The sequence below is a fragment of the Cydia splendana genome, chromosome 7, assembly GCF_910591565.1.
Source record: "Cydia splendana chromosome 7, ilCydSple1.2, whole genome shotgun sequence".
Classification (NCBI taxonomy): Eukaryota; Metazoa; Arthropoda; class Insecta; order Lepidoptera; family Tortricidae; genus Cydia; species Cydia splendana.
The window spans coordinates 13278480-13303289 of NC_085966.1; the positions used below are offsets into that span (position 1 = coordinate 13278480).

The 24810-nt window shown below is 39.2% G+C and overlaps 1 protein-coding gene across 3 annotated transcripts in view; it reads right to left on the reverse strand.

The window, feature by feature from the left end:
* Window positions 1–2: 2 nt before the first annotated feature.
* The window catches only part of LOC134792159 (V-type proton ATPase 116 kDa subunit a 1-like), a 38849-nt gene continuing 14041 nt past the window's right edge, over window positions 3–24810 (reverse strand). For all 3 annotated transcript variants that reach the window (XM_063763387.1, XM_063763386.1, XM_063763388.1), the window contains exons 2-15: window positions 21566–21705; window positions 14567–14743; window positions 10391–10551; window positions 8288–8468; window positions 7303–7479; window positions 6483–6695; window positions 5995–6145; window positions 5044–5417; window positions 4435–4544; window positions 3398–3525; window positions 2660–2886; window positions 1891–2125; window positions 746–917; window positions 3–323 (exon numbers count right to left, since the gene is read on the reverse strand). In XM_063763387.1, coding sequence (XP_063619457.1) covers window positions 227–323; window positions 746–917; window positions 1891–2125; window positions 2660–2886; window positions 3398–3525; window positions 4435–4544; window positions 5044–5417; window positions 5995–6145; window positions 6483–6695; window positions 7303–7479; window positions 8288–8468; window positions 10391–10551; window positions 14567–14743; window positions 21566–21682 — 2520 coding nt within the window. In that variant the 5' untranslated portion in view covers window positions 21683–21705 and the 3' untranslated portion in view covers window positions 3–226. The remainder of the gene's footprint in view (window positions 324–745; window positions 918–1890; window positions 2126–2659; window positions 2887–3397; window positions 3526–4434; window positions 4545–5043; window positions 5418–5994; window positions 6146–6482; window positions 6696–7302; window positions 7480–8287; window positions 8469–10390; window positions 10552–14566; window positions 14744–21565; window positions 21706–24810) is intronic.

Genomic DNA, 24810 nt, shown 5'->3' on the forward strand with positions numbered 1-24810 from the left:
TATTTTAAAACATGCATAAATATTTAATTAATCAAATTGTTTTGTGACCTTGCTACACAAATATTAGTCAAAATACTGTTGCGATTTAAACACTAAAACAGGGTTACCCAACCTTTTTTTCCTTCTACTGATAAATCATATTATCGTAGTAAAATGTTTTTGTTTTCTGACATTGTATACGCCTCACTGGTTGGGAGCCCCTGCACTAAAGTAATGATTATTGGAATTATTCCTCGTCGTCGGCAGCGTCGAGGATCGTCTTGAAGCAGAAGGGCTGGAAGACGTAGCCCAGACCAGTGTAGAACTTGCTCATGAACTCCACCCTGAAATATATAAGTTTGTATTAGTTTCCGATTTTTATAAAATACAGATATAACTAGATAAATTAAAAAAAAAAAAAAAAAAAATAGAGTTGGGTCATTCCCGCACGCACAAACTAAAAGACTGCTTTTAGTATGTTCTTCGATCTAGACTTTGACCACGCGAAGTCTGCACTTAGCAGTAACATTTCGTACATAATATATTCCATAGGAGCGTCATATTTGACGTAGCACTTGGCCTGATAACTTGGCTTGGCCGGACTGTGTGCTAATGTAGGTATTAATGAGGCAGGTGATCAACATTATTTAATGTATCAAACTTAGTCAAGCTGCCAGGTTTCGGACACACTTGCCAAAGTTATTTGTCTATACATGACGGGTACAGAAAACTAGACTTTACGACTAAGTAATAAGGTTGAAATTACCAGTGCAAACGCAGCGTATGCAGGAAAGCAGAAAGCCCCTCCATCATGACGAGGATAGCCAGCGTGAAGAGCGCCCAGAAACAGAACGCCACGTACAGCTTAATGGCCCCGATGTAGCCGTGGTCCTTGAGGCCCATGGTTAATACCATGCTCCATAGTACTTCGGACAGCTCTGAGAAAATAAAGGTATATTTTATTAGCTAATTTCAATCATTCATAAGTTCATGACCCCTCATCTGTGGGAAAGCTTTGATATTTATGACATATTTTGACTGAATCGTGAGAGATTTCGGAAGTTTGAGCTCACTAAAGATGAAAAAATATTACGATAAAACTTGCGCGACGTGGTCATGTCATCCAGAAAGGAGGATCGCTACTACCTACTTCATCCATCAGCTTGTACCTTTGGCGGCGGATTAAACATGTCAGGCCGCGTAGCCAAGATGCCAATCGCTTACGCTCCGTAGCGATCGAAACGCAACTGTCACTGTCACACTAATATGGAAGAGTGATAGAGAGACATAATGCTTTTCGTTGTCGAAGCGATAGCGATTGTAACCTTGGCTAGGCCGGCTGTTTTGCGAGCCCGATCTAATTTGACTTGCTTTTCGCTTTGATACCTAAAAGATAAGTAGCTTAACCCGCTTTTAAATGAAGCAAACCGGTGGGAACCCTACGCCCACTGGCCGGCCCAGCAACTCGTCTCTACTTTTAAATTACCTATGAACTGTTAAAGTAGATATATTTTGTTGGTTTGGGAACTTCTCTGCTGGGAAGATTGCAAAAGTCTCACGCGAAGGTTAGTAGCCGCACATTGAGAATAACAATAGTCTGTATCTTTAGGTATTGAAATAAAAGTAAACAAACAATTTTTATATTTTCGAGTAGTTATAAACTTATAACATTTATTAATCCAACCAAATACAAAACCGCCTGGATCTGTCACTGAACGACCTGACTTTAACCTACATCATTTGATCATGTAATGTTTTCATCTACCCTCAACTGGCTCAAGGAGCCATTTGAGGATAGATTTTGTTTACTTTTATTTAAATACCTAAAGATATAGCGTATAGCGGAGATAACCGACCAATAAAATCCAAATGAGTCACGACCTGTGTGGTTAAATATAGAAGAGAACTCACCAGCGTGAGCGAGCGAGAGAGCCCACAGTCGCAGATATGAGGCGGTGTGGGAGATGGTGCTGAGCACGTATTCAATAGTGTGGATGCCCTGGTGGATCATGATCTCGCTGAAGGGCTCGTCCTCGTGGTCGTGCCCGGCCGCGGGCTTGGCCGCCGGCTTGGGCTCGCCCTCGCCGATCTCGGTCTGTTCTTGCATTTCGATGCCGGCGTTCACGCTGCCGTTTGAGTTTTCAGGCTGGAATAAGAATAAGTTGATAAATGATAAAAGGCCTAGGTAGGCGAATTTTTGACGTGGAAGATTATTTTTGCTGTAGAAATTTACAGGGATTGTTCTATGTTTTTCAATCTAGTGGTCCTACGCTGTGTATCCACACTCAAGATAAGGTAATCCTTGGCAACCGTAGTGTAGCTGGGTTTATGCGTTTAATGGCGATATAACCCCATATTATAGTAGCTCTAGGTAATTTCTGTTTGCTATATGATATTTTTTTCGATTCAGTACCAAATGAATGGTAGGGGAGCCCAAGAGGTGATTTTTGTAGTAACTCGAGCGTGTTAGATTAAGATATGAGTCATATCTTGCTACCCGTGGAGTCTACCTTAGACGTCTATGTTGGTCTGATGTTTGGTAGGCAGTTAAAAAAATGGCCTTTTCTTAATCTGACGGATAATGTGTTTCGAACTTGTAACCGTCAGATTTAGAAAATGCTTACATATCATAGTCAGTTAAGTACTTATTAGCACAAATTATAGCATCAAGGTCACATACCTTGGCAGCATGCTTCTTCTTGCCGGCCGCCAGCAGGTACAGAGGCTTGCCGAGCAGCATGACCGGGATACAGCACAGGGCCACCAGCACGAACGCGCGCTGGATGGTGCCCTGGCCTTCGAACATGAACTCCTTGCACGGCGCCTCCGGCTCGGCGCTCGAGAACAGCATCATGTTGATGAACAGAATCAACACTGAAGGCGCGCAGCCTTGGCGGAACGCGGGATCTGAAACAATAAATAAATATTTAGGACCATTATTACACCAATTGACTAAGTCACAAAGTAAGCTCAATAAGGCTTGTGTTGTGTGGACTTAGACAACGACATATGTAATATTTAAATACTACATAGAAAACACCCATAACTCAGGAACAAAATTTGTTCACCGGGACCATCGGCTTCATAGGCAAGGTCCACAAGGAATTAATGAATCAGTTGCTTGAATTGCTCTGATATTTTCAAGATGAGTCGAGTCTTTCTATTAACTATTTTTTCCAATAAGTTTGAAATATCTTACGCTTTGACTTTGCAATGCGGATGTGTGCGTGTTAAAACTCATACGAAGAAAAATTAGGTCTTCCAGACTAGAATTTTGTTGAACTAGTTCATGCACAATTGCCAACTGACTGTACTATTAACAGCAACACAATTGACCTTACGTAGACCTCATCTCGTCGTAATAAGGTTTACTTTCAAACGGTCAGTTGAATATCGACAATGACTATTGTTTTATTACCTTCGTAGAAAGTGCTGTAAGCGAGCCACTTGTAGAACATCATGAACACCATGTACGCGAACAGAAGCAACAGGAAAATGATCTGGGGCAGGAACTCTAGAACTATGCTGTAGCGGCGCTTGAAGAAGCTGCAATAAAAAACAATGTTATTTGTGATTCACATTAACGGAAAGTCGAGTCGCAGGAATTTGAACCTTTTATACAGGAGTTAGATTCAATATTTATACGAGCAGCCGTTACGTGAGGGCTCTTTCCCACGGACGTCCAGTTTTGCAGGATCGGTTTTTTACTGGATACAGCAAAAATCATACCTGTGTACACACAAATCCTGTTAATATTAGCATCCTGTTTTTTACGGGATAGCATAAGCTTCTCCGGCGCTCCGCACAGCGCACCGGATCCAGTAAAAAACCGTATGCAGGATGCTAGTGAGAACACTTCCATTAAACTATGTACTTAACTAAACTGGATACCGTTTTTTACTGGGTGCGGTTTGTAGTGGCAAAACCGTACAGCACATTTCGAACGGATCGGATTTTTGCGGTATCCTGCAAACCGAGTGCTCGTGTGAATGTTACCACAGTAGCACGTATACTACTAAACGTGACCCTGCAAAAAACCGATCCCGCAAAAAACGGGACGTTGCCGTGGGAAAGAACTCTGAGACGGCGCGTTGTTGTAATTCGAAAGTGTCGATATTCTGAATAATAAGATCTGGATCAGAGAAAAGTATGAGAAGAATATAGGCCTGCGGGCGCAGCATGGTTCCTGTTTTATTGTCTGTCACTATGCCCGTCACTTTCGCACTTACATACTTGTTAGAACGTGACAGGCATGGTGATAAGCGATAAAAATGCGACCGTACTGCCGCCACTAGTTAAATATTCTACCGCTGTGACTTCACACACAAACTAGGAAAATGTACCTGTACCTAAAATACCAGTAATCTCTACCCGGTTTGTACTGTATACAGTATCATCATTGTTTTTTCCTTGAAATAAGTTGAGATACAATGTACTCAAATTGTAATGACTTACTTGTAATTGACGACGCTCATGCAGACACCGAAGATCATGTGGATGACGCCGAAGATGATGGACAGTTTCATTTTGTACGAGTTCAGGAAGATGATTTTGTTGTCAGCAGTCTAAAAGAAAAAAAAACATAGTTGTAACTTGTAAATGTTGTTCAATAAGACAATTCTCCTATAATTTGATATGATCAGCTATAATTCTTGCATGAGTAACGGCAGAAACTCTTTCCTTCGTTATTATTTGCTAGAAAAGTGGCACATTGTGTCACACGAAGTATCAGCCTGGTTTTGAACCAAACTAGTCTTAAATTAACCCTTCAATGCCAAAATATAAACATGATTTAAAATTTTCAATTAATTATAGTTCGTTTTTTTTTAGCATTAGAAAAAGACTACGCGATCTTGACGTGTCTTTTAATTGAAAAACGCTTTTTAAAAATCAGTAGGTACCTAACTTTTACTTATGAAAGCAAAATAATATAAATAGTCGTATATGATTAATAATTGTTACCTATTTGCCGTGATTTATTTTTCAATAAAAAGACACGTCAAGATTGTTCAGCGTTTTTCTAATGAAAATAAAAACGATCTATAATCTTTTGTTTATAATTACCTGCCAGATAGGATCGATACCGATGAAATAAGGCTGGTCGATATAAGAGTCCTTAGGGTCCAACTGAAGCGCCTGATTCGCTTGCATATACGGATCGTCGTACGGAATCTTCCACGCCGAGCCGAAAATGTTCATCGATTTCGAGAATATATCGTTATACACCAGCCCAGTATACATAGAGAAGCATCCCATGAAGAGAATGATGTAGCGACCGGCGAAGAAGATGTTCCAGATTTCGTTCTTTGATTTTTTGGCGGCGAGGGGGACTTCCTTGATAACCATCCAGGCGCCGAACATGGCCATGATGGCGCCGTGACCGAGATCGCCGAACATCACGGCGAATAGGAAGGGGAAAGTGATGATTGTGTATAGCGCTGGGGACAAAAAAAGCATCATTATAAAGTTGTTACCTGTATAATCAATTATGTCGCCTTGTGAAAAACGCATGGCGTAGGAAATTTCTTTTCAGTCTTCTGAGGGCCCCTAGCCGCCCGTTTAAGCTAGGTACCTATATATTGAAATAAAAACGCCCAAAACCTATTTTTTTAAAACGTGAAAAATCGGGCAGTTATTCCATCGATCTTTTTTACATCAGTTTATATACACTCAAAAGTAAATAAGTATTAAAATGCAGCTGCAAGCATATAGAATGTCTTCCGTTTCAACATTTTTCTTTTGTAAAAGTTGGTAAAAGCTATCCTGCATCAATTATTTGTATAACGTTGTCTAGTGGACTCTAGGCTCCCTTAGCGAGCCGTAACAATAAGCCCAGACGCTAAGAAAATTACGCTGACGTAAGTACCAGGGTTGCATTCTCTGTAGGAGGCGACACCATACGCATCGATGAGGGTCTGGAAGCGACGCATAAGCCGGTTGGTGCAGTTGAACGATAAGTGTTCTTTTAACACACAAATTGGGTACAAACTGGCGCAGTTTGGTCTCTATACATACCAGGGTTGCATTCTCTGTATGAGGCGACACCATAGGCATCGATGAGGGTCTGGAAGCCGCGCGTGAACCGGTTGGTGCGGTTGAACGTCGGCGGCTCCTCGTCCGCCTCGATGCAGTTCAGGAACGAGGGGATCGAACTACCGCAGGCGTTCTGGGGATTTAAGACTTTATGTTATAGTGGTAAAGTTTAAATTACATTATAGTTTATGAGGTTAGTAAGTCTCACAAATAATTCAAATAAAAATATGCAAACATGTCTTACAACATGCGGGTGCGATCAATCTTAACCTCTCGTGTGCCGTGATTATTTTTTTCTAATATTTTTCTCGTACGCGGATCCGCGCTCCGGAGGGCGAGGCTTAGATACGAGGGCTTAATGCGCAAAATAACGCATAAGAGCACTTTTTAAACAACAGAGAATAAAAAATGCTTGATTAATATTGTTCTGGCAAATACAACCTTATTCATAAACAATTAGAGTGCATTACCGATCCGTCAGCCAACGCCTTCTGCACGTTGGGCAAGTCAGCGGTGGGCACCCAGCACTCCCCGATGAGGCATTTCTTGGTGACGTCCATGTTGAACAAGTTGAGTGTGTGGTAAATGGCCTTCATCTTGCGAACCATGATGGTCCAGCTGGCCAGCTCCTTAGCCACACTGGCTAACACGCGCTGTCTGTGGTCGCGGGTCTGGTTGAGGACCTGTAAAAAACAAATAGATAATGTGTGAAGTGAGTGTGGTGGGGGAAAAGTACGGACGAAAACGCACGGTGAGAGGAAAATGTGGACTTTCTTAGGTACCTAACGTCATACTACTTATTTGACAGCTGTCAATTATCAAATACCTATTGTGTTACATACTGGACAGAACAGCGCTACAGACCGAATAGCTAATAGGCTACTCATATAATAAACAAATATAAATATAATAAACTGAGCTCTAACATTAAAGACGACCGGTCTGGCCTAGTGGGTAGTGACCCTGCTGGTGAAGCCGATGGTCCTGGGTTCAAATCCCGGTAAGGGTATTTCTTTGTGTGATGAACACATATATTTGTTCCTGAGTCATGGATGTTTTCTATGTATTTAAGTATTTGTATATTTCATATATCGTTGTCTGGGTACCCAGAACACTAGCTTTCTTGAGCTTACCGTGGGACTTAGTCAATTTGTGTCATAATGTCCCTATAATATTTATTTATTTATTTAAAGAGCTATATGAACAGGACGTAAAAAAATAAGAGCCCGTTTATTAATAAAGGCACACTATAGTAGATAAATTAAAATCTCTGCTTCAACAATATGTTACCATGTTAAGGTCCTCCAGCCGGGTCCTGACGCCCTTGACCATGTCCTGCCGCTCGCCGTTGGAGGGCGGACACGGGTACAGCGACGCGTGGAAGCCGGTGCACACCTTCTTGATGCGGGACTTCAGCTGCTCGCCTTGGAAGAACGCCACGAACACCGTCTTGTAGATCTCGTTGCCCTGAGAAGAGATTTGGAAATTAGGAATGCTAGAATTCGATCATAGACCAATCCGAGTCAAAATCACCTGTCTTTTGAAGCGCTAGTGTTTTCTCAAATTTGTCTCATTTAGTTACCTATAACCCGTAGCATAGAGCAGGGGCCCGTTTCTCAAAAGCTTGTAACTTGTAATACAAGTGGAAGTCCCTTTCTAACAAAAGCTGTCAAAAAGTGACATTCGCTTGTATTACAAGTTTCAAGCTTGTGAAAAACGGGCCCCTGAACAGCTAATATTGTAACGATACGTGTATTACAGGCGTTTAAGTTATTATACGAAATTTAAAATTTAATATCTGGATTCCTAACCTTTCCCAGCCTCTCCACCAAACAGCGTCACTTTGGCGGCGCCCAACGTAGGGCCAGCAACCAAGAAAACCTAGTCCCAGACCTACGTTCTCGGAAAGCAACAACCGTCATAGGAGAAGCTTATCTCAGCTAGTTTAACTGCATCTTTGGCTCTCCAAAATATAGGCTGTGCTATAGGTATTAAGATACTTGAAGGATAAGGAAGGGTTGAAGATTTATCCAGCTCACCTCGCCTTAGGAACTCATTGCCGCACGAGATACGCCACAACATGCGCTCAAAGGCAGGCTAACGCTTTACGATTTAAGATACCTACTTCAAGGATAGTTATAGTATTCGGATCGTTCAAAGTTTTGTCCAGTTCAGCGCGCCGGAAGAACACACTGCCTCGCGTAATGCGCCACAGCGCGTTGCACCAAACCGACCGAAAACGCTTGAGGTATTAAAATACTTGAAGGATAGTTACAGTATTGGGGTCCTCCAAAGGTTTGTCCAGCTCAGCGCGGCGCAGGAACACATTGCCGCGCGAGATGCGCCACAACATGCGCTCGAAGGCGGGCACGCGCTCGCGCTGCACCACGCCGGCCACGAAGCCGAGACGCCCGCGGTTGGCCGCCTGCTGGGCCGACTCGTCCGACATCAGGGACCTGGTTAAATACACATAAAATATTATGGGACACACATGGAAAATGGTTTTACGCATATAACATTTTAAACTCTCGCGTTTTGTACACATATTTAACTCAGCTGAAACGTCGGAATTAAAGGTAAAAGCAATGAAATTATATCGCGGTAGACTCGTTTGTGTAATTAAATATGTGGTTTTACGCATGTCATGATAAATTATCCTTGCGTTTTTAAAACCCGGCTCGGCTCGTACCGATGGGTTTGTTGGAATTTATGTACAAAATTATCTATTAATATTTTTCAATAAGGCCTGGTTTCCTTTTGAATTTAAAGGTCAAGTCGTATTTAAGAAAACTATGCTTGTGCCTAAGTGATGTGCCAAATGGGAAGATACCATTACCGGTATTTTCCCATTTGGGAATATTACCAGTAAATTACCATTCTTCCCGGTAATTTTCCCAAAAGCGGGTAATATAGGTACTCGTACTTGAACGCTTACGTTATAAATGTTATAATTGAATTAATTTAATTTAAAACATGTAGAAATGGCTTAATTATCTTTACGTCTCTTCCACTCGTAGCATCAGCTATCTCTTTCACTCAATCTTAGCGGAGTTGCGAAGCAATGTAGTATTACGCTGTATCCCGTACTGGGCTATAACCTACCTAATGCATTTCGCGTTATCAATATGGGTTTTAACCACTTACCTGATTTCATAAAGTGATCTGCAAAATTAATTATAAATAATCAGGTAACGATAAAATCGACCCTTCATCTTGGATCCTACTACCTACTTATAAAATTGTAATAGATAAGTGTTAATAAAAATCAATTTCTTAGTTTTCAATTCGGTTTGATCGATTGCACAGCCGGATCGATTTTTGATCTTTTCGTCAGTAATAAAAATGCCGATTTTCTAAACGTTAATAGTATACTAGTCCTTAACTTCACATGTTTATGTTAAAAACATTTTAAGTATCTATCAAGGGGGTCAATAGTGGCCCCAAATGGTTCGTGTAATATACGCGGCTGGTGCGACCCCATTGCTTTTTCTTGAACGTGGCTCTTAACACGCTGCCACAGAATAGATAGTAGTACCAAAGACATATGTAACTTCGTATAAGACGAATAAAGTCTAAGGAAAAAACGTGCCTCGGAATTCAAGTAAAAGTCATTCTCGAATAGATGGCGCACACACCTTTAGCCTATCCTCGGCTAGATGGCGTGACGACACCGTTTCATATTTAGCAATTTTAACACATAAATATCAGTGAATGAACTTGGATCAAAATGATATAAAAATAATAAAATCATTTATCCATATATATACATTTTTTGATAACTTTATACGTTTTCATTTTGAGTTTTAGTCGTGTGTCGATAGATGGCAGTAAATTTACAGTGACTACAAAATTTACAATGACAGGACCCCTCTATACTATCAATTCTTTTTGGTAGTACTAAACAATTTAATGGCTAACAAAACCAATGATTGACATCTAATCACGTTGTTCCTATCTAACGCACAATTCGCATGACGCTTTCTCTTTCCCACTTATTAGTTAGGTTAAGTCACAGCTTAGGTAAGTTCGTTAGCGACTGCCACCAGTCGTGAGTCGAGCGCGCCCGAGCAAAATTGAAATACTACTGACGCTGCCTAGATCAAGGGTGGGCAAACCAGGACCCTTTGACATCCCTAAATCTGATCTTCTAAGCGCCACTTTCACCATTCCACTAACCCAGGGTTAAGCGGTTAAACCGTTAGCCCAGTGTCAAATTATACTGGTAACCATGGTAACTTCAGGTTTAACCGGTTAACCCCGGGTTAGTGGGATGGTGCAAGTGGCTCTAATTCTTCTAAATATAACTATTTACTTCAAAAGTTCGCCGACCTCTGTTGAAAGTTAATCATGATAAAGTTTATGAAATTCGTCATCTTACTTGGTTAAGGAGTCCATTCCGATTTCCTCTTGCGCGAGAAAGAACGCCTCAGTCTTCTCCAAAACATGACGCAGCTCGGTTAATTCCAAGTAATTTTGCTTCAGGTTGACTGCGTTGTGAGACAGCTCCAGGATTTCATTTTCTGTCTTCTCCAAATGCGCCTGAAGAAATAAAAGAAATATATTTTAATGTTAACGGTCAAACCTAGTCCATAGTCCTAGGACCTAGTCGCTATGGCTATTCAGGAAAATATATTGATGCTTATCACAAAAACTTTTACCCCTATCGAGATTACGAGATGTGACCGCTCGAAAAAAGGGTGGTTAATTGATGAACAGGTCACCCTAGCTCTAAATTGATTCACCACCTGATTCGACTAACTGCGTCTTCAAAGGAAGTAAAAATAAATATACATATACAGTCTCGTAACTTGAGACACATCTTTTGATATAGGTTGGTTTGTATAATCGATTCATTTCAACATACACGAGTATTAGTCGTTTACGGTCTGTTTAAAATACATCTTCAAACTAATTTTGTTTCTTTGCTGATAACAACTTTACTTTTGTTTTATTACTGCCTATGACATGATGGCGATTCGTTCCGCTCGCGCTCCAGTTTTTTACAAGAATTTATTTTACCAACAACAATATAACTATTGTGTTAGAATATTACCACCATTTTTATCATCAGTTTGGTCGCCTTATCGCTTGCGTATTTTTTACCATTTATAACGGCGTAGGTACCGAGCGTGAAACTAAATATTTACCTATTGGTATAAATATCATACACGTGACTGAATAAAACAACAACAGCCATAAAAATATAATATAATTAAATCAACTGAGTGCATTGTAATTACCACTAACGCACGTAATACAAAATCGTTGCAGTTCGAAAATCAAACTGAATACAATACCGTTTACACCTAACGCATTGAAAGCGTTTCAAATAATAGTACGTTGCTTCTGGAAAAAAATATATGGAAAACTTGGCATAATTAATAGAAGACTTTTTTTCAATTGGGATATGTACGTTATGGACCGAAGTTATTTTTCATCAACCCTCCCCAACCCTCCCCCCTCTGCGTCACCCCCCCACACCCCCGCAAAGGGCCCGAACCGCGGTTTTTCTAAATTTTTAAGAAAACCGTTCAAGATATAGAAAAAGTGTGTAGGAACGAAGTGATCCTTAGTAAATTTTCTATTTATCTCTTATACACACTATAGTGCTATCACTTATAGTTTTTGTGAAATCTGTCACCATGTATGCATTTTTTTTAGAATTTACGTTTTTTTTCTTTTGTAAGATAACTTTTCTCAAAATATACTTACGATATCGCTAAATTTTGTTTAATTTAAATAAATAGTTAATATGTTCTTTAAAATGGTGTATTATTTATTTCTAAATTCCTTCATTTGACGATGCTATGCCATTTTGAACATAGGTACATCGTCTTCAAACATTTTTAAGCTCACCGAAGATCGTTACTATTAAATTAACCACTTGACTGTGAAACAGATCGCACGGTCGCGTTTTTATAGCTCGCCTCACATAGAAGGTAGCCTATAGAAGTGGTGTGCGCGTGCCTCCGTTAGGGGCAAAATATACGCAATGCGACAATATTAAAAACACGTTTTAACATTCCTGACAATATACCAAAAACAATAATCTACGTATTTCGGTCGGGTTATTGAATTGAAATGAAAATTTTTATTTGTTGCCCACCATAACCCATACCACATTTATGGTGGGGAACAAACAAAAAGTGAGATTGTGACAAGGACAAGCAATAGTACCGCTTTCTTGCTACTCCTACTGAAAGTTCTATAAGTGTATCTCGTTCGGTAATTTGGCCCCTTCCCCGTTTCCTCTCTATTATTGTACCTCTACGATGCCTCACCATGCCTGTCACGCTCTAACAAGTATGTAAGTGCGAAAGGGACGCGCATAGTGATAGGCGATAAAAATGGAACCGTGCTGCGCTCGCTGACCGAATTTTATACAACACAAACGAGGGTGAACCCACGATTTTTGACCACCACACACATGAAAAGTTCATCATCTTCTTCGCGTTGTTCCCGGCATGTTGCCACAGCTCATGGGAGCCTGGGGTCCGCTGGCAACTAATCCCATGATTTGACGTAGACACTAGTTTTTACGAAAGCGACTGCCATCTGACCATCCAACCCAGAGGGGAAGCTAGGCCTTACTGGGATTAGTCCGGTTTCCTCACGATGTTTTCCTTCACCGAAAAGCGACAACTAACGCGAGGAAGATGTGTGTGGTGATCAAAAATCGTGGGTTCACCCTCGGTTGTGCCGTAGGTACCTATAAATTTCGGTCAGGATCCGTTTCATATACAGACAAGTGGTTAATAACGATATTAGCTGACATTGAAAATATTTGAAGGCGATGTATTTTAAAAATGGCATAGGATCGTCAAATGAAGTAGTTTAATAATAAATAACACATACATACATATAATCACGCCTATTTCCCGGAGGAGTAGGCAGAGACCACGGTTTTCCACTTGCTACGATCCTGACATACCTCTTTCGCTTCCTTCATTTTCATTACATTCCTCATACACGCTCGCCGGTTTAGGGTGCTCTTGACCTGGCCTTTCTTCAGGATTTCCCCGATCTGATCAGTGAATAATCCGCCAAGGTCGACCCCTTCCAACTCCCACTTCCACTTCTCCCTTATACACTCTTTGAGGCTAACAATTTCACTCATTCTTTCCACATGTCCAAATCATCTCAAAATACCTTTCCCAATTTTAGTCACTACATCAACATTCAGTCCACACTTTTCCCTTATCACACTGTTCCTAATTCTGTCTTGCAATCTCACACCACACACACTTCTCAGCGCTTTCATTTCCACTGCATTCACTTGGCTCTGATGCCTCTTCTGCCATACCCAACTTTCGCTACCATACATAAGTGTAGGCACCAACACCCCTCTATGAACAGCCAACCGTGCTTTTTGCGACACCTTCTGGCTGCTCATAAAAGCGTTAAGTGTCCCATTCACACGTTTTCCAGCATTCACTCTCCTTTCAATGTCTTTATCATGCTTACCGTCCCTAGTGAACAAGGTTCCCAGATACACAAACTCTTTCAATAAATAATACCCATTTTAAATAACATATTAACTATTTACTTAAATAAAAAAACCGGTCAAGTGCGATCCGTACATAAGTCCGACTCACGCTTGACTGCACATTTCTAATAGGTTTTCCTATTATCTATAGGTAAAGTACTATTTTGTGTATTTTTTCAATGGTCGGACAGACAGACAGACGCACGAGTGATCTTATAAGGGTTCCGGTTTTTCCTTTTGAGGTACGGAACCCTAAAAGCGTGAAAGATATCGTAAGTGTTATTTGAGAAAAGTCATTAGAAGAAAAAAAACACTGAAAATGCTAAAAATAGCATCTTCCGTGACGTATTGCGCAAAAACTATAAGTGATAGCAATATAGTGTGTATAAGAGATAAATAGAAAATTTAATAAGGATCACTTCGTTCCTACATCCTTTTTCTGTATCTTGAACGGTTTTCTTAAAAATTTAGAAAAACTAGGTTTCGGACCCTTTGCGGGGGTGTGGGGGGGTGACGCAGAGGGGGGAGGGGAGGGGAGGGTTGATGAAAAATAACCTCGGTCGACAATGTACATATCCCAATTAAAAAAAGTCTTCTATTAATTATGCCATAATTTTAGCTAATTTCACTGAACTATAAGGGGTGAAGCCTTGCATTAAATACCGGACAGCTGTATTTTTTACATGTTAACAATGACAAATGCTCTTGTTAAATTCAAGTTCCTGACCTCGAAAGTCTACCGGGTCAAAAGATCCAGTAACTTAGGGTAGCTGTATCTCAAGTGGTATACCTAAGTAGGTATATGTAGACAAAATCGGATTCATTTGGAAGCAAAATTAGTCTGTTTAAAACTTTCCTTAGTTATGTTTGCCTTAACATAAAAGTCTTTAGTAGGGAAAATTAAACTACCTACAGTACAGTTCAATTAAGTTCGCTAAGGTCGCTTGCAAATGTTCTATTACGTGCATATACATGGGTTTATGGACGTTGTACTCCGTGTAAAATAACATTATCATTGCTTACATTCGATAATGCACCTTCCGGCAGTTAAGTTACGGTTGAACTCACCTCCAAGTCGATGATCTCCCTAGGATTGGGCGCGCGCGGGGCCTCCTTGACGTCAGGGACGTGTACTCCATCCTTGTGAACTTCAGTCTCGATGTAGCGCAGTTTGCGCTCCATCTCGTCACATCGGCGGACCTCATTGACGAATTTGCGTTGGAACGCATTCACGTCGGGGTTTAGCTGGGGAAGAAAAATAGACGATTATCGATGCACTCAAAAGAACTGCTTAAAACACAATGATTGCCAAGATGTCGAGGCCAAATTGCTATATCTACATGTTCTACAAAGGTAGAAAAAGTAAAGCCTCTAATATTGTACAAGTCTAGGGTTGTGTATACTTTAATCTAGTAAAGTACTTATGGTGTTTTAGGTAGTGCCCCTGGATGAGAAGGTCGGTGAAAGAGTGAGGGAGTCACACCTTCAATGGATTAATATCTGACTTACCTATAACATACTGTGGCACAACGACGAAGTATATCTAAGACTAAATACCTACTCCTTAAAATAGTTATTGTTACAAAACAAGTCACATTCTAAAAATAAACGTCTCATAACTTTTATTACATGTAGACCAGCCATGCCCGCCATACCCAGTTAATGGGCCAAACAAAGTCTCTTAGTTAGATTGGTCACGCACAACACATTACGTGTTTAACTCTTATTCTCTACCCATATCCGCCGGCTGCGTTCTAAAGCCACAAATTACCATAAGTGGGCCTTGCGTGCTATCAAGTATACCTCTACCTTTGTCAGTAATAAAAGACGATTTGTCAAGCAAAATCGTAGGCAGATACGATTTTTTATTAGGAAGGGTTGTCCGTCATCGCTCATCTCGTGAATTACGATGACTGCATAGACTTCGGACTTTGCAACTAGTCATCAGTGGACATTCCTTACAATCTGCGAGATTTTGCTTTACGAAAAATGAGCGAAGGAGCACGGCACATGTATGTGAGCTATAACTATTACTTTAAAAAATCAAAATCAATTTTACATGTAATAGTTAGCGTCTTCACAATAGGCATGATGGAGTTATGCGCAGCTGTGGGCAGAATAGTATAATCGCATTTGTGCCTACTTAAAGCTTTCGTGGGTCTAGCATTTGCTATAGTTACGTAGCAATAGTGAACTGTCTCTGTGTTGCAAAACTGTTTTTTTAAGTTCCTTAAGTCGCGGAAGTTACAATTTTGAAATATTAAGGAAGTCAACCTAGCAAGTTTATGACTTACAAGCTTTGACAAAGATTACGTTTTCTAAATATAATGCAGACATTTATGACATTAGCGTAACTATGTGAAGATAAGTTTCCGATACCTACGGCGGTGTCGCAATTGGTACAAGGAAATCTAATAATACGTGGATTATTATGTGTAAAGTATTACGAAACCCACCCGTCTGATCAAATCGGGCGAGTCAAGAGCAGGGAACCGGTCTACGGCACGACTAACCTTAGGTACCCATCGTACAAACCATAGAATACAAACGACCGAACTTTTACGCTAACATACGTCTTTTTGGTTCTGCCGTGGGTCCAGACATCGGTTGAATACGACTCGGGAAAATAAAAGAGAAACGATCGTATGACATATTCGTGTTTCGGGCGAAGACAGAAATCAAGGTCTGGAGGCGAATTCGACTTGTCTCGATGACAGCTCGTGACACGGAGACCTAGTTTAGTAAATTATTAAGACTTCTGCCGTTCGAAAGCGCTCAAAAAGCTTGTACAACACCTACATCGTGGTCTGAGATGGGTATTTAATAATAAATATTGTGAACCGTTATATTTTTACGATACGATTTTTAAACTTAGATATTTTGAATTTTATGATACAAGAAAAAACTGCCAGCTGTCAAAGACTAATGTCATAATAAAGTAGGTGTGTAGAGTAGGTAGGTTACTACTCCATTGTGAGCAGGTAAGTAGAGTCAGACCACTCAGACCGTGAAAAGACTGCAGCGATTTTAATCTTCTATGAAATTATGACGTATAAATTAGGGATGTACCGACTAGTCGGGAAAGCCGACTATCCGGCCACATTTGTAGTCGGCGATTAGTCGGCAAAAATGGCCGATTAGTCGGCACTTTAATAGTGAAAGAAAAACAGAAAAAAAGAAATGAACAGTCAATATTTACCAAATGTTTTATGTCTATTTTACTAAAATACCTATTCAGGGTACGAAAACTTTTGTTCTAGCTTAAGCAAATTAGAAAAATCTGCGGAAATAATTCGTGTAGTTTTGAAAATTGGTACAGGTATGCCTTGTGGTGTCCAGATAAACATACTAAAAGTCCTCGAGGGTAGGGGGTGTGCTGAGGGTGTAGGGGGGGTTGAAGGTACCTTTTTTCACATTCTTGCTCATATCTCGAATATCTGTACGAATAGCATTATAATTACTTCGGACAAAAGTTTTAACATAAAATTTACTACAAATTTGGTTATATTTATTTTTACTCTATAATCAATACTTTAGGAACTACAGGCTATTAAAGTTAAATAAGAGATAAAAAATAGACGATTTAAGAAAACGTCGTTTTTTTGTAATTGTTCATCATAAATAAAAATTTTAGTTTAGAGTAAGCAAGCTAAGTGACCTGCTGATAAAATATAAAAAAAAACAGGCCATGAGCATGTCGGGCCATGCTCAGTGTAGGGTTCCGTAGTTACCCGTCTGTCAAAATAGACTATTTGCCAAAACTCAAAAACAGCTATACCGATTAGGTTCGCTATATTTTTCCTTGAAAGTCTAAGCTATGTTTTCACGATTTTTTCCATATTTTTTGCACCTATGGTTCAAAAGTTAGGGGAACTAAAGGGTAAAACACAACTTTTTTTCTTTCAGATCGATTATTTCCGAAAATATTAAGTTGATCATACAATGGTTCTTGAAGACCCTTATTCATTTTAAAAGACCTATCCAACGACACCCCACACTATAGGGTGGAGGCGAAAAAAAATTTTATCCCCACTTTAATGTAGGACAGCCACCATAAAAAAATATTTTTTCTACTTTTTATGATTAAATTTGACACGAATATATAAATCAGTTACGCTAACAAAGTCGTAAAATATAAACTAGAAAACATATTTTTTTAGGGTGGCTATTTTTTTAAGGACCATGTTTTGATCAACTTAATATTTTCGGAAATAATCGATCTGAAAGAAAAAAAGTTGTGTTTTCCACTTTAGTTCCTCTAACTTTTGAACCATAGGTCCAAAAAATATGAATAAAATCGTGAAAGTAAAGCTTAGTAAAGACTTTCAAGGAAAAATATAGCGAACCTAATCGGTTTAGCAGTTTTTGAGTTTTTGCAAATAGTCTATTTTGACGGACGGGTACCTACGGAACCCTACACTGAGCATAGCCCGACATGCTCTTGGCCGGTTTTTTTATATTTTAACAGCAGGTCACTTAGCTTGCTTATCCTAAACTATTTTTTTTATTTATGATGAACAATTACGAAAAAACGACGTTTTCTTAAACCGTCTATTTTTTATCTCTTATTTAACTTTAACAGCCTGTACCTCCTAAAGTATTGATCGCAGAGTAAAAATAAACATAACCAAATTTGTAGGAAATTTAATGATAAAACTTTTGTCGGAAGTAATTATAATGCTATTCGTACAGATATTCGAGATATGAGCAAAAATATGAAAATAAGGTACCTTCACCCCCCCCCCCCCCCCACACCCTCAGCACACCCCCTACCCTCGAGGACTTTTAGTATGTTTATCTGGACACCACAAGGTATGCCTGTACCAATTTTCAAAACTACACGAATTATTTCCGCAGATTGCCCAAATTCGGCTTAATTTGACGTGGCTATTCATATAATTGACTGTTTGATCGTTATCGTATGTTGGTGGGCTGGTGTTTTCCTCTACAGCTCGATCTCAACTGATTCTCGTGTAATTTCATATGCAAGTTCGATAGTTAAATAATTTCTAGAGATGCCACAAATATTCGGCAACTATTCGGTATTCGGCCTATTCGGCCACTTTGCCGAATATTCGGTATTCGGCCGAATGTTGCCTACTATTCGGCCGAATACCGAATATCTGTTGCACCTACCTAAAAAGAAAAATTACACAAAAAAAAAATACCAAAAACTAGGTATATTTAGTATTTAAAATGTATTCTTGTAAAGTAGTTAAATACGAAGGCACGTCTTTGAGCATTTGTTAATTACAAAATATTTTATTTTTATCATGGGTCTTATTTGATTGATTCTAACTACATTCATTAATTCTGTTCATCATAAAAGTATATCTTAGCAAACGTTGTGCTTTGTTGGCGAACAGTTTTCATAATAATTGTGACTCAAATGTTCGCGTCTCATGCCGAATATTCGGTATTCGGCCGTGAGAGGGGCCGAATATTCGGTATTCTGTATTCGGCCAAATTCACTATTCGGGGCATCTCTAATAATTTCATTATTATTCAGTTTATGTTTTTTTTGGTGGAGCCATGGGGAACTATTAAAGTTATTGCAAAATTTAGAGACTTACCCCCTTATTCATAAACGTTTACTAAAGTTGACAAGCCGATAATAATCGTTTGTCCCTTTCCGACGTATTGGTATGATGGAAAGGGACAAACGATTATTATCGCCTTGTCAAGTCAACTTTAGTAAACGTTTATGAATGAGGGGGTTAGACGGGGCACGTTGCTCGTAAAGACGCTGACCACAGGGGATAGGATCTTAACTGGCGACTACGTAAGGGAAATAGAGCCTTAGAAATACCTTCTACAAGACGGTCTGCGCAGGATCGCAAAATAAAAGAAAAACAGAAGAAATTGTACGAGGATTCTTGTGATAGGTCTTTGAACCTGTAGAGAACACCTTTTATATAGCCAAGCTAATATGATGAATAGCGCAACCAAAGGAGCAAAACTATTGTTTTTCACCTGAACTTATATGAAACTAATGATCTGGCCGACTAGTCGGCCGACTAATCGGCCATTCGAGCGCCGATTAGTCGGCTAGTCGGTCAAATCAATAGTCGGTACATCACTTGAGCTTACCGTGGGGCTTAGTCGATTTGTGTAAAAAATGTCCTATAATATAAAAATGTCCTATAATATTTATAGTATAAATAACACACTGCGTGGGCTATCAAATCCGCTGCAGACTTTTCTTGGTGCGACTCTAGTATATAAATGATATAATAAATAGCATAATAAATGAAAGATTAAAAGGTACCTACCTAATCGCTAACAATATGAAAACGAATAAAAGCTAATAGCACAAATATATTATTTCAACAGACCATTGTGCAAGCCTTGAAATTACATATTGTTACTAAAGTATGCATATGGTGTTTTATAGGTAACCGAGCGTTCAATTATATTATACAAACAATTCTGCAAGTTATTTGGTACTATTCGAACGAAGAAATACGTGAGCATTGTACTAAACTAAGGTCAAACTCCTGGAGCACATTGCAACATATGAATGGGACCTCAGGGCTACTATTATCACCGCTAGGCGAACGTTCGCCTCATATGAACCAGCAGGCGTGTTAGGGCTGATTTAGACGGCGCGCGAATTCGCATGCGATTTTAGTTACATCAAGGACTGTTGGTTACGTCCAATTGGACCGACCGATCAAAAACCGCAAAGTAATGAAACTCGCATGCGAGTTCTCGCATCGTCTAAATGAACCCTTTTATGGTCGCACTTATTGTGCACGCCATCGCTTTAAAACGTGTCAGAAAATGACATTTAATAACGCTGATATCGCAAACTTTGTGGCAATTTTGTTACATAGTTGTTGAATTAGAAAAACCGGTATATTTTTACCTAAGTAAACACTTTTATAGGAATCATCATATTAACGATAAATTAATAGAACTCTTATAGTGATAATTTTAGCCAATTTCAGTTAAAATCAGTGGATTTTAACTGAATTTCGCTAAAATTCTACTTAACGTACGAATGACATGACATGAATAGTGATGACAGTAGGTACATTTTACAATACAATACAAATACTCTTTATTGCACACCTCATTACAGAAAACAATACAAATAATACAGGAAGAAGAGGTTAAACAACACAAGTAATTTAACGCATTCACTGCCAGGGGGCGTGGCCTAGGAACAAACTTGTATGACGGTGGACGCACATTTGCGTCGCGGGCAGTGAATGTGTTAATTAATAATTAATGTGATGGCTTCTGGCTACATTTACATATTACTACTTTTGCGATAGTTAGGGTACCTATGCCACGTCCGATTCGTCAATTCCTCGAGTTGAATTGGGTCCCTATTTAGACAAAGCAAAATATATTTTTCATCACACTCGCTCAGTAAATGTGGAATTGCACGCAGGTTTAGCGGGAGTTATAGTAAAGGCGTTCTCCCTAGGGAGTTATGAAGTTTCTAGTGCCATAATTGACAGTTTTTTGTCTTTATACTTAATTTTTGTATCGCAAGTGTGATGAAAAACATTGTGTGTAACTCGGGGCGTAATAATATTGCAAACTCGAGTCTATAAATCGCTCCGGCAAGCCGTCGCGATTTAACTTACTCTCGTTTGCAATATTCAACTTACGCCCCATGTTGCACAATGTACTATTTACTAGTTAGACCACGCGTATATTCGCCTGTGTTAGGCACGCAAAGCGAATTACATTTCAGGTCTCAGCGGCCTCGAACAAGACAGACTGGATAGCCTTTGATTTAGCATGCGTGGTTCACTGATCACATATGATATAACGATGAATGAAATGGATATCGTTTCTAATCTCGATCATGACAAATCTGTTGCAGTGAATGACGTATGTCGTATTCAGGACACTTTTTTTTTACAATAAAAGCCATTATAAAGGTGTTTAACTAAGGTAGATAAGGATACTTAATGGCTAACGCAACTCATTATTCAGTAGGTATTATTATAAAATGGAACAAAGCTTATTCAGAAAGAAGAGACGAACATGGTGTATTGCCGCACACTACCGGTGCTTATTTTACAGATAAAGGATACTTAGGATACTCACATCTCTAAACTGCACAGTGCCGGCTTCTCCCAGCTCTGAGACCGAGGTGTACGCCGCCTCGGGCTGTATGAAGAGCTGGCAGAGCGCCATCTCCTCGCTCCGGAACATAGCCCCCATGTTGGCCGCTTATGTTCCTACTTCTGCAAACAAAAACAAAAGTTACTTCACCCATGGTTGTCTAGCTGCTTCCTACCTAATTCACGATTTTTTTTAGTTTTAACTGTTCTTCTCGGTAGGTCAGACGGTTATAAGCTGGTGGAACTACAGGCTCCACACTTAGTCTAGGATTATCTGGTAAATTGACATTACCTGTTATGTTATGTACAGTAAGCTAATATTAGAGCTTAGCACCCCTGCATACAAATATGTAGGTAAGTATGCAAGAGTGCCAAGCTAATTGTTTTGCTGCCTGTACAAAATGTTGGCTTTCCTACGCCTTGGGATAAGTACATCGATCTACTTATTGAATATCTAGATAAGTTATCGCCAAGACAAATGTAGGTAGGTACGGCACAGTTTACAGATGTGTCATATAACGAGTAGGTATATCAAGTGTGTACAGTCACCTGCAATAATATGTTACTCTTTGAAGGCCGCAAAAATATGTGACACGCTCTTATGGCTCTACAAATGAGATCGTGTCAGATATTTTTGCGGCCTTCGTTGTGTAACATATTATTGCAGGTGACTGTACATACTCTGTCTACAAACATGGGTAAATTATACATCAATTATTTTAAATAATTTTTACTCGGTTCACCTGTTTTTTTAGACTAACTTTCAGATAGTCTCGATGGTAACTGGGTCTAAAAGTGCCTACGACATTGATATCACTTGTTTAACGCGGTCGCGATCAAATTGTGCATACAATAACTAATTTGACACCTGTGCACTTGTACAGATGCGTTTTCAGCGTTACAAATTACAATGTACGAGTAGGCAATTAAAATAACAATTTGTGTTCGCGGCCACTTCCGAACGAAACGGGGACAGCTTTAAATTATAAGTGTATCAAGTGCTAATGTATTGCAGAAGGTTGACTTTCATTGCTACACTTGTCGAGTTGTTATCATTGAGTGTGTTCATTCCATTTGAAACTAGGTAAAGGTAACAAGTGTGGGATTACTTATCACATATTGTCTTATTTGTTTCATGAAATGCATTTCCCATTAGAGTGGCTATCAACTTCTATAGGTACCTACTAACCACAGTTAGCTAATGAATTGATGATATCATCGCGGCAACCAGGTCTTTCTGATGTAAGCCGAAGTTAATTTAGATTAAGTATTTACTTTTCTGTTGGACGTCTAAACCGCCACATTGAAGTCTTTAAGGGGAACATCTTAGAAATTGGATGATAACGAAGTAAATTGTCTACACCAATTTCACACCAGTATTTCTATCGAATTAGTCTCGAGTTAGTGAAGACTGTGGGCGCCGAGCGTGACCAATAATCGACACGATAACTCGCGCGTAACTCGAAAAAATCGCAAAGCAAGATTTTTTTACAAACTCGTCTAGTAGAGACAAAAATAACCCGTAAGATAGTTATCGAAATTGCCATCACAGATTACGTTGACGTTCTCATTCAGTGAAGCAGGAATTAAATTCGCGGTCAGCCATCACAAGGCCAGCGGTTTTTGTCGTTCAAACGCACTCGGCCGTTACAGTTTTTAGCAGCGATCTCCAATTTAGCATGAATAAACTACGATTTGGAACAATAGGACGTCTTAGGCTAGGACAGATTCATTTCCGAAACATTCCCGGTAGTTAGGTTCCTTTGGCTACGCGTTAGGCATTGAATTGAAGTCTAGTGCTCGCAATCAAGGCTGAGATATTTCATTTTGCAATCGTAAATCATTTTTATTGATGTCGCATACCGTACTTGATTAAACGACGTCTACCAGTACAATTAAAATGGATTAATAAAATAATATAAAGTTCATTCGATTTAAAAATACTGATTTAGTGATTTCATTTGGAGTGTTGCGGTAGACATAACGTCTGGGTTACGATCTTAGCATCTTGCCAAATCGTTTGTCATGCGGTCAACATCAAACAGAAATGGTTGTTTAGAACAATCATGCAAGTCGTTTAATACCATCTGCTTGTTTATGTCAATTGTAGAAAAAACTAGCACGTATGTAACTATGTAGGTATCTAAGTTTGTAATACATACTGCCTTCTGACATCAAACAAAATATCGAGAAGAATAAATATCTACAAATTATAATTTCGTATCAACTGTTAAAAGTAGTTAACATGGACAAACTCGATTATAAAGATACCCACCTGAAAGATACTACCTAAAACATTTTCGTATGCTCGTAACTGATGGCATTTTATTTGAATTTTATGACTAACGAATTATTATTTATGAATAATCGTCTGGTAACGTAAAATAACGATCAAGTCAATTTCGAGTATGTTTCACACAGATACAGTCAACAGCACAAAAGCATCCATATGAGATGCTGAATACTGCATATTTTCGTAAACAGTGAAAAATTATTAATATTATTAACAAAACAACTATAATCAATAACAAGTGACTGTTTGATTTCTGTCATAGTTACAGAGAAAAACAAGCTCTGCTCGTCTCACATTTACATAATAAATAAAAAATCTAAGATATAGACTGAGACAAGGTTGTTTTAAAGACAATAGCACTAATTACGTTAACCATGATACTAACAACCGTGCCTACTTATCATAATAATAGGCAGCAAAGATTTTTGTACCGACAATGGGACGTTTGACTGTTGGCTTTCATCTGTTTATGAGTAAGAAGCGACCGGTAGCTTAGTTTCGCGTAACAACATATTAATTAGCATAATTTATGTAAAATATGCTAGATTTGTTTACATTGACTGACAAATATTAGCTTAAGTACCTACCTACTTATAAAAAAGTCAATAGTAAATAGAACTCCCGCAATGGGTTAGCGAAATAGTGAGTAGGTCCTACCTATTATTGTCCGTAGCAGAAATAACAATCGAAAATACGACGAAACGTGCCGAGAAAATTTTGCCCTTTGCCTCGTCTTGGCGGGGGCACGGCCGTAAAATTTTCTTTATCATAAATTGAACACCGTGCTTTAACTTTTAACAGAAAAACACTAGTAACATATTTGAAATCTATGGGGCCGGATTAGTGCTTATTCAATTGTTTAGGTACCTACCTTACTATAGGTATGGAATAAGTTAAGGAGTTAATAACAATAATAACCTGTGGTGTATAATATA